At 60.4% G+C, this 10122-nt stretch overlaps 1 protein-coding gene across 1 annotated transcript; it reads right to left on the bottom strand.

The window, feature by feature from the left end:
- Positions 1-922: 922 nt before the first annotated feature.
- Positions 923-6477, bottom strand: CHRNG (cholinergic receptor nicotinic gamma subunit). Its single transcript, XM_065880494.1, has 12 exons — positions 6389-6477; positions 6052-6191; positions 5793-5837; positions 5514-5623; positions 4838-4993; positions 3971-4068; positions 3444-3644; positions 3154-3268; positions 2817-2931; positions 1871-2087; positions 1527-1660; positions 923-1243 (listed from the first exon to the last, which is right to left on the bottom strand). Exons 1-12 carry the CDS (start codon positions 6441-6443, stop codon positions 1070-1072), a joined length of 1560 nt encoding a protein of 519 aa, XP_065736566.1. The 5' UTR covers positions 6444-6477; the 3' UTR covers positions 923-1069.
- Positions 6478-10122: the final 3645 nt, after the last annotated feature.

Here is a 10122-nt window from a genome sequence, read left to right as displayed (position 1 = left end):
AGGGGAGGTAGGAACTGATATCTGTGCCCATATTTGCAGATGAGGAAACAGGCTCAGGGAGCACAAATGACTTGCCCAAGTTGTCTTGTCACCAACAAAACTCAGGCCCCAGTTACACTCTCAAAGCATGGCCTTACTCCCTGCCCCACCCCCACTCCTGAAAGACCCCGGCCCTCGTCTCCTAAGTGGGGCAAAGGGAGCCTGGTCAGGGTCTCCTCCCTGCCTCCCTGCCTCGCTCTTCCTTGAGACCAGTGCAAATTCCCTGGCCTTTGAGAAGAGAAGGAAGAGGCGTCCGTTTTCCAGGCCATAGAACTTTCTTAGAGTGTCTAAGATTGGGTCAGTGTTGGGAATTGTGGACTCCAACCCTTATTTAGCCATCATTGTTCTGGGACGCCCCTCTTACTCTAGGCCCCAATTTGCCCATCCTAAACATGGGGGAATAGTGATTCTTGCTTATCCATAATGCTGTGAGGAGCTCTTAATAATGAAAAAAGATAATAAAACTCATAAAATGTTTGGTGATCGATGGCAAAAAAATGCATCTGAATCGAAAGGTCACTGGTGCACATGAGTATTGGGTGCGTACAGCCCCAAGAAAGTAGGCAGATGCCAGCTGGAGTGGGCTCTGCTCCCCTTCTTTCGCTAGAGCATTGGCTGCTACGCTTCACTTCTCTCTTGACTTCCCTCCTTTAGGAGCCTGCGGGGAACTTGTAAAAGGGAAGGGAGGCCCAGGCCTGGAGGGATAGGACCTTGCCTAGTTGGGGATAAGATAAAACAGAGTCCTTAGGGCTTCAGAAATGATGGGAGTTGATAACACTTTGCTCAAGTGAGGGGAGTGCCAGGAATAGCAAGCCAGTGCCGTGTAGATGCTGATCCCACTAACGCACTCTGCCAGCATCCCATCCCCAACCACTCCAGGGCTCCAGCTCTGTCTTTTTATTTCCCCAGCTTTTCTCAGGAACGGTTGGCTCACGTGGCCCTGAAGGGGGCTTCCCAAAGAGCATACTCATGACCTCAGCAGCAGAACACAGCCGATAGGACTCCACATGGCTAGCAGCAATTGGCTGGCTCAGTCGGATGAGGGCAGGTAGGAGCGGGGGTCTCCAGGGAATGGCAGGGCAGGCATCCTGTTGTAGTGGGCCATGAGGAAGATTCCAGCAGTGCCGCAGACAAAGAGCGAGAGCATGACCAGGAAGCAGACACGGTCCAGCACTCGGCCCACCAGGAACCATTCCTTGTTGCCCTGAGGGTGAGAGGCAGGGGATGAGATGACCAGCGGTGGCACCAAGCTGGATCCCTGTACCACCCTTGGCCATCCAGCAGGCCTCTGTTCTTCATTTCCTTAAGCCCTTCTCACCTACTTCCAGGCCTCAACCTGGCTTCTTCCACAGGCCCCTGGCCCCGCTCCCAGTTCCACTTTCTCCATCCTATTGCCCTACCATGGCCACACCACTCATCCTGCCCCATCTCAGGTCCAAGTCCCTCACCAGGTACTCAAACCCCACCCCCACCCCCGACTGGCTTACACTGTCAAAGTGACTCTGCTGGTACCGGGTGCAGGCAATGAGGTTGCAGGCTTCCACGCAGGCCTGGATGGCTGGGGCGGCCTGCCTCAGGCTGCCACACCACTCCTGGCTCTGCCCTGACTCCGGGCCTTTCTCTGTGGAAGAGAGAGAGAAAGGTTTGGGAGTAGAATGGAGGAGAAACAGTCTGAGAAAGTGGCCTCTCCTTAGAGACCCCAGCCCCTCTCCCCCCCAACCTGGACACTTGCCCAGCACTCATCTGCTGTGCCAGGCACCTTGGCCAACAGACCCTTCGTGTCTGAAGTCCCTGGGCAGGAGTGTCCCCAGTGTCACACCCCCTGTCTCACCTAGCTTCTCCAGCGCTGCCCTTACTAGCCCATTGCTCTGGTGCTGCCGGAAGAGGAGTTCACTGCGGGGCAGGCGGAGGGCCACCTCCTCCCCGGCTGTGATTGACCACCGCATGGAGGAGCCATTCCGTAGCCGGGGCCGGGCATCCTGCACAGCCGCTGGGGCCAGCGGGCGAACGTGCATCCTCAACAGCTGGGGCAGGAGCCGCAGGAACACCTGAAGAGGGCATGTCGTGGGTGGCTTAGCTTAGCGGCCAGCAGACCTTCCTGGGTGACTGAGCGGCCAGGCTGGGCTTCGGAGCAGGAGGTGATGGTTGGCACGAAGGGCTAATGCGCTGGGGGCCCAGAGGCTGCACTTCAGGGGCAGTGGCCTGGCCCCGGTACAGCTTACCTGTTCCACGCCAGACACTGAACCTGGGCCCCCAAACTTCTGTGCACATCAGAATCACCAGGGCACTTGTTGGAGATACAGGTTCCTGGGCCCCACCCCTGGCCCAGGCTGCCTGGGGTAGGTTGGGAATCTGCATTTGTAACAAGGGTCCCAGCTGACTGCTGCAGGTGGGCTGCAGATCACACGGGCACTGGAGCCAGGCTGCCTGGGCCGAATCCTGCTTCCTCCACTTTCTAGCCGTGCGACCTCAAGTAAGCTATTTAACCTTTCTGTGATTCAGTTTCCTCATATGTAAACTGGAGATGATACTAATACCCAGTTCATAGGGGATTTTTGAAGATTAAATAAGTTAGTATATGTAATACACCTGCCACATAGCAAGCGCTTGATGTTATTATTGATCCATTGGGGCACGTGCTTCTAGATGCACATGGGGCAGGTTAGCTGCTGAATGCGGTAGGTGAGGAATATGCCCAGGGACAGGAGTGCAGGGGAAGGTGCATGTAAGTGGAAAGGGCAGGAGGATGCTGGAGTGGGCGGGGGCGGGGAGCTTGCCTTGCGGACCCCTCGAGCCATGGAGTGTGTGTGTGGGGACCGCAGAGACACGTTGAGCACGACCACAGCATTCACAACAATCAGGATGGTCACCACCAGGAGGAAGGTCAGGTACCTGCCGGGGTGGCGGGGGGGGGGGGCAGGCAGGAGGCGGGGCTGGCCCTTCGACACTCCACCCCAGACAACATCCCCACCCGTAGTGGCTGATTCCCCCAGATCCCTTGGGGTGATGGGCTGGCACTGAGGATGACGGCGATGGGGGTGGCAGGAGGGCAGTGCCCTGTGGTCCTGAGAAGGGAGGGGAGGAGGCGGGCACAGGCACGAGGACAGGCCTTACTTGCTGATGAGTGGCACCGCCTGGGAGGTCTCGGGCACCTTCTTGGCCACAAGGAAGAGGAAGACAGTCTGGGCCAGGAGCACGTTGATGGCGACGGTACACTTCTGACCACCCGCTGCCCATGACCAAGAGGTGTTCAGAGTGGATCTCAACATCCCCACCGTGGGGCACCCCCCTCCCCACAAGGAGTCCATGTCCCTGGTCCCAGGTCATGGCGCCATTCTGCCCTTCCAGCTATCCCTTGTGCCGCCGGCTGGGGCCGTGGCTCCCCTCCCACAGGCGCTAGGTACCCTTGGCAGGAAGGAAGTAGATGAGGATGGCCACAGAGGAGATGAGTACACAGGGCGCGATGATGTTGATGACGTAGAAGAGGGGCTTGCGCTGGATGAGCAGGTAGAAGACGACCTTCTGGTGGCCGGCCTCCTCGGCTGGTGCCGCCTCATCCAGCAGCATCTTGGCTGGCCGGTGCCGGATGGCCCACTCTCCATTTTCTGCAGGCAGCAGGCTGGGGTGGGCACAGGGAGTGCGGGCGGGCAGATCCCTGCAGCCCGTGTGACCCAGCTACAGGGCAACCAGCATGTGCCCAAAGGAGTGCCATTGAGGGATGGGAACAGTGTGGGAAGATGGATGCTTGATCCCCCTCCCACCAACACTGGAGTAATTATCATGGGGAAAATCAGAGGTTTGCCGGGCCTTTAAATCTATGTATTTTGTGGTTTACTGTCGTTTTCATCTTGAGTTACACGGGAAGGGGCGTGATCTCGGCCTGGCCCTGCCCGCACAGCCAGGTCCAGCAGGGGCCTTGGGTGGAGGTTACCTGTGAAGGCCTCGGGGTCTATGAAAATCCACTCGATGGTCTGACCATCTTCCTGGCTCAGCTGCAGATTGATCTCGTTGGTGCCGTAGGTCTGGGACCTGGGAGATGGGGAGGGAAAGAGGATAGACTTGAGTGTGTGTAGACTCACGCATGAGGTCACATAGACCATCACCTGAGGGCAACTGTGGGCTGCTTTGCCTCAAAAAGTGCAGCCAGGAATTTCTGAGTTCTCCACAAAACCCTGGCACGAGATGGGGCAGGGGCGGGCAGTCAGGCTCTTTGGGGTGTGGGGAAGTTTGAGTTGAAGGACCAGGAGACTGCAGCTCAATGCGCTGCCCTGGTGGCAAGAGCCCAGGGCCACCCCGTGTTCCTCCCTCCCACCGTCTCCAGGGCAGGAGGGGCCGATGGTGAGAACAGAGGAAATACAGTGTGCACCTCTCGGGTCTGCTTACTGAGGAGGGTCTCAGGAAGACTGTTCCTCTAAGAGCCGGGGAGACCCTCTCACAGACCCCCTTTCCCCCATCAATGGACGAGGATACTGAGACAGCGCCGTCCTCTCCGTGGGGCTGTAGGGCGTAGTGGTCTAGTGTGGGTGTGCATGTGTGTCGGCGTGTGTGTGCCTTCTCGCCCACCCATCCCAGTCACTGATGTCTCTCCTCCGGGCACAGGCAGGGAAACTGAGGCAGCGAAGGAGGATGAGTGAGGGGACTGCGGCTTAGCAGGGAGGGACACGGGCATCTTCAGGCAACTGGGCCTGTGACAGACGCAGAGGCCCCAGGGAGGTGGAGCCAGGCCCCTGGGTCCCCACCCGACCAGGGCCCCTCTTAGAGCGGCTCCCCAAATCCCCACTCCAGCCAATGGCCTCACTGGAAGATGAGGGAGCAGTTCTGCCAGTCGAAGGGGAAGTAGGTGACAGAGACGGGGCAGGAGGAGCGGAAGATGGCGGGCGGCAGCCAGTACACGCAGCCGTCGGGAGACACGAGCACGTTGCAGTAGAGGGCCACCTCGAATACGCCGTCCACGCTGTGCACAGGCCAGGCCACGTGTGGTGGGGCCCGGGGCCACCAACCCTTCCCAGCCCGCCACACCCCTGACCGGTCTCCTCCTGGCCTGGGGACCACTCCTCCCCCGGCCCCTTCCCCGCCCCTCTTCCCCACCCCCCACACGCCAGGCTCCCTCGGCCCAGCTCCTAATCGCTGCCGCTCTCCCCTACCCCCTTCATTAATGGTCATGGCAGCAACTGACGGAGGTTAAGCTCCCACAGAGTGCCAGAGCCGGAGGGCAGCCCTTCCTGCGCCTGTCTTGTGGGCCCCCGAGAGAGCTGTCCTCATTCCTACCCAGGCGGCCCAGCCCGGAGGCGGTGGAGCCAGGTCTGCTGGCCCCGGGCCCTACCCTTAGCCCCCGCGCCCCAGTGCCCGCAGTGTCCCCGGGCTGCACCCTCTGTTCCCCTGCCTCCTTCTCCCAGAACACCCTTGTCCTGCTGGGCCCGCCCTTGCGTCTGTCTGGCCGCCCCCCCAACCCCCCACCCGCGCCGCCTCCTCACTTGTTCTCCAGCACGATGTCCGGCCGCCACACCATGGTGGACGGCACCCGCAGCACCCACAGGCCGTCGTAGTCACGTGGGTCCCAGCGCAGGCGGTAGTCACACCACTGCTGCAGGGGGAGGGGTTGCCAGGCTCCCTGACCCCCAGGAATGGGGGCCCAGCCCGGGGGGGCAGGAGAGGCAGGGATGGGATGGGAGGGAAACAGGCAGCTGTGAGGGCCTTGGGGCCCCAGGGTGGTAGCTGCTAGAGGAAAAGAGGGCGGCAGGGCGGCTTCTTACCATTTCTATCCAGACGTTGGTGGTGAGGGCCTCCTCTCGCTCATTCTGCGGGCGCAGAACAGAGGGCTAAGCCCCCAGGTGTTAGTCCCTACAAGACCCCAGCCTCTTGGGCGGCCCCATGGGAGTTTCCCAGCTCCCTGGTCTCTCCCCGGTGGGCGCTGCCTGCTCCCGGCTGCTGGCGCCAGCCCCTTCCTCTCCCCCAATCCCAGAGGCAGGGTGGGACCCCCTCCCCGCCCCCATCCTACAGGCTTGTGCTCACCAAGGAGATGAGGTTGGTGAGCGTGAGCTTCAGGCTGACGTTGACCACGTCTGAATCGTGCTTGGCAGGCCTCAGGTGGGGGACGTAGCTGTGCATCAGGTCCCTGAGCAGACGTTCCTCCTGGCTCCGGCCCTGGGCTCCTGTGACAGACAGGGGTGAGCCTGGGTACAGGGGCTTTGGGGCAGAATGAGGGGGAGGCCACGGGAGGGTGTGACATGGGGAAGTAGGGAACCGGGTGTGGCGGACCGGCTCCAGTAGCCCCCCAGACCCTCCATCCCCTGAGGCTTTGGACCCCTGCTCCTGGCCTCTCCAGGCCCCAGACCCCCTGTGTCCACACCCAGGTAGACAGCCAACAGTGACAGAAGGAGCAGCGGCCTCTGGCCCCCGTGCATGGTGCCACAGCTCTCTGCAGTGACAGGGGTGGGACTGCAGCTCCTCAGGACTGGGATAGAGGGATGCAGCCTCTGGGTCTCATGTAACAGCCCACACTCCCTCCCCAGCCAGGCCAGCCAGGCCAGCCCCACCAGCTGTCTGACCCCAGTGCTGTCAGCTGTTCCAGGATGGACACAATGCCGGGTTCAGGTTACCCGGGCTGGGGAGGACAGAGGGGCCCTGTCTGTCTCAACAGAGACGGTCCAGCCTCCATCCCCCCTCTCAGGCTCAGCCAACCCAGTCCTCCGTCCGTGTTCCGGCCGGGGGCGCTGAGGACGCAGCCGGGAACAGATGGGTGTGGGAGAGAAAGAGCGCTGAGGAAGGGCCCCGACCGAGGACCCTTCCTCCTGCCCCCTCCGGCGGGTCAGGATCTGGGGAGGCGTGAAGGCCGTTGGTGAAGCGTGTTTTGTTCCTGAGTTTCTCTATGACATGGTCCCTGACATCTTCATGGGTCACTCCACTAGACCGAGACACTGGAGGGTCAAGTGCCTATGGGAGAGATGCACTAGGGCCCCCAGGCAATGACACCTTAATGCAAATGAGGGGGTCAGGTCAGGGTTCTCTGGTCTCTGAGGCATGGAACTCGGGTCTGGTGAGCTTTAGAGGAAGGAGAGCCGAGGAAGATTTCGAAGGCAGGCTCCAGGGAATAGGACAGCCCCTGAATAGGGGCTCCTCAGGGGGACCTCAGTATTTATTAAACCATCCACAGGTTTACGGAGTCCCCAGTGTGTGGCAGGACAGCTCTAGGCCAGGGGGACCCAGGGATAAGCCCGAGCTGCTCACAGGAACTCACAGTCCAAGGGGGGCAGGCAGGCAAGATCAAGGTCCTGGGCCCTGTAGAGTCAGATGAGGGGACCTAGAGGGGCCAGAAAACCAGCTCCATCCATGCTGTGGTTTGTGGTCAGGGGAAGAGTGGGGCTGAGGCTGATCTAGGAGCCGAGGGCCCTGCTGTCAGCTGGCCACCTGTCTTCCGACCAGCTATTCGAAGTAGACAGGTCAACATGACCCACTACGTGGGCAAGATGGAAAACGCAGGTTCCCATATGTGCCGCCCAGAGTTCAGCATCCTGTGGGACAGGGTGGTGGAGGCCTCTGAGGGCTGGAGGGAAAGCACCATTTGAGGACGTGTTCCCCTCCCCTCAAGCAAATGGTGTCTGTGGCATTTTAACATATCAGCAAACTGGAAGTCAGCCCACGTGTCCTGTCCTTGGAGATCCAAATGAGGTTGGCTCAGACCCCAGCCCCTGCAGCGGGCCCAAAAGTCTCTGTTGTCTTCTCCAGGACTTTGGGGTGGGCAGGGGGCTGACAGTGGTGGCCCCTGTCTTCCCTGATCTACTTCGGTCCTTGCGTTCGGTCCTGCTCTGGGCTCCACACTCAGTTTTCCTGGACAGCCCGCCCTCAGCATCCCCCCCCCCCCCGCAAAACTTCGCTCTCACCCCGCATCTAGCTGTGTAGCCCACTTTCCCTGGAGTATACGAAGCCATTGTCTCCTTCTCCCCACTTTGCCCTCTGGTGTCCCCTGGACTCGATTCCCTCACCCGTTTCGCAGAGCGGTATCTCTCCTCCTCTCTGCTCTCCTCCAGGACGGCTCTTTGCCCAAGATAGTGAATGGCTTCTGCTAAATCATGGACCACCTATTGCCCTCCCCCTCCACCACCCCAGGCATAGATAGTCAGCTGACGCCCGGACATTTCTGACTTTCTCTTTCCCCTTCCCTACCAGTGTCTGGGAGGGAAAAGGAAGTCTCTGGAGATTGAATTCCCTCTGGTAGGAACTGTGCCACCTCCCTCTGGATGCAGATTTTATTTATTTTTAAGTTTTTTTGGATGCAGATTTTAACCCTTGTTTTCTCCCCTTCTCTCTGCTCTGAGAGGTCCCTTTGGTGTTCTCAGGGGGATGGGGCATCTCTGAGGAGTGGCAGTTTCAGCCCTGGAATGGTTAAGGGGGGAAGTATGGGACCCATTAAGAGAGGGGCCCTCAACCCTCGGGCCTCGGACCGGTAGCTGTCCGCGCGCTGTTAGGAACCAAGGCCACACAGCAGGAGGTGAGCAGCAAGTGAGCGAAGCGTCATCTGCCGCTCCCCATCGCTCCCCATCGCTCCCCATCGTTCCCCATCGCTCCCCATCGTTCCCCATCGCCCCCATGGCTCCCCATGGGCCCCCATGGCTCCCCATTGCCCCCCATCGCTCCCCATCGCCCCCATCGCTCCCCATCGCCCCCATCGCTCCCCATGGCCCCCATCGCTCCCCATGGCTCCCCATCGCCCCCCATCCTCCCCATCGCTCCCCATCGCCCCCCATCACTCCCCATCACTCCCCATCGCTCCCCATCGTTCCCCATCGCTCCCCATGGCCCCCCATCGCCCCCATCCTCCCCATCGCTCCCCATCGCCCCCCATGGCTCCCCATCGCTGCCCATCACTCCCCATCGCTCCCCATCGCCCCCATCGCTCCCCATGGCCCCCCATCGCTCCCCATGGCTCCCCATCACCCCCCATGGCCCCCATCGCTCCCCATGGCTCCCCATCGCTCCCCATGGCCCCCTATGGCTCCCCATGGCTCCCCATGGCCCCTCATCACTCCCCATGGCTCCCCATGGCCCCCCATCACTCCCCATGGCTCCCCATCGCTCCCTATGGCTCCCCATGGCTCCCCATGGCCCCCATCGCTCCCATGGCCCCCCATGGCTCCCCATGGCTCCTCATCGCTCCCCATCGTCCCCCATGGCTCCCCATCGCCCCCATGGCTCCCCATGGCTCCCCATCGCTCTCTATGGCTCCCCATGGCCCCGCATCGCTCCCCATGGCCCCCCATCGCTCCCCATGGCCCCCCATGGCCCCCCTATGGCGCCCCATGGCCTCCCATCGCTCCCCATGGCTCCCCATAGCTCCCCATCGCCCCCCCTCGCCCCCCATCGCTCCCCATGGCTCCCCATCGCCCCCCATGGCTCCCCATCGCTCACATCACCGCCTGAACCATGCAGCCACTGGTCCGTAGGGTGGACCAGTCCTGACAGCACCCTGGGGCTGGAGTGCTGGGGAAGTGGATGCTGTCGGGGGACCCACTGTAACCCTGGTAACCTTCTAAAGAGGCGCCCTTGGTCTAGTGGGGCATTGGGGGTTGTCTTCTCTGGAAGGTTTACAGCCACCTGAGCAGGCTTGACACACTGAGGCCTCACTATTTGACTGTGTAAAAATCTGCTGCCAACAGCGCCACCATGTGGCTAAGAAAAAGCAACGACAGTGGTTGAGGGATCAGATCTGGGCCCTCTTGTCTCTGGGCACGAGAAAGGGACACCCCAGAGTTGGTGAAAAATTCCAGGGAAGACCCAGACTGCCTGCTCATCTGAAGGGTGTAAGTCTAAGCTACTTTTCCTATTCAGAGGGGAAAAAATTAAATATTTGTACCTTGAATTTTCAGAAGGTTCATACTGGAAAGCAGAAGTAAGTAGGGTCAGTTTTGGTTTTAAATGGTTTATCTTTCTTCAGTTCCATGGGAAGACCAAACATTTTGCCTTCTATATACCTGAGCTCATGAGGTTACTGATTCCCTCTGAGGGACGTGGGTTCAGCTGGGACACTCAAGCCTGCATATCAAGGAGGTGAAGAATCAGGTCCTCCAACCTGCTCCAGTCCCCTGT

Source organism: Phocoena phocoena, chromosome 7 (assembly GCF_963924675.1).
Source record: "Phocoena phocoena chromosome 7, mPhoPho1.1, whole genome shotgun sequence".
Taxonomy (NCBI): Eukaryota; Metazoa; Chordata; class Mammalia; order Artiodactyla; family Phocoenidae; genus Phocoena; species Phocoena phocoena.
Note: the sequence above shows the minus strand (reverse complement) of the source record. Positions and strands in the feature narration are given on the sequence as shown.

What these genes read in the sequence shown, in the direction of transcription:
- CHRNG (XM_065880494.1), bottom strand. Translation starts at nt 6,443, where the DNA reads ATGCACGGGGGCCAGAGGCCGCTGCTCCTTCTGTCACTGTTGGCTGTC. An exon ending in GGCAGCGCTGGAGAAGCTAG is followed by an intron (nt 1,661 to 1,870) that starts GTGAGACAGGGG and finishes TCTCTTCCACAG; the next exon opens with AGAAAGGCCCGGAGTCAGGG. An exon ending in AGCAGAGTCACTTTGACAGT is followed by an intron (nt 1,244 to 1,526) that starts GTAAGCCAGTCG and finishes TCTCACCCTCAG; the next exon opens with GGCAACAAGGAATGGTTCCT.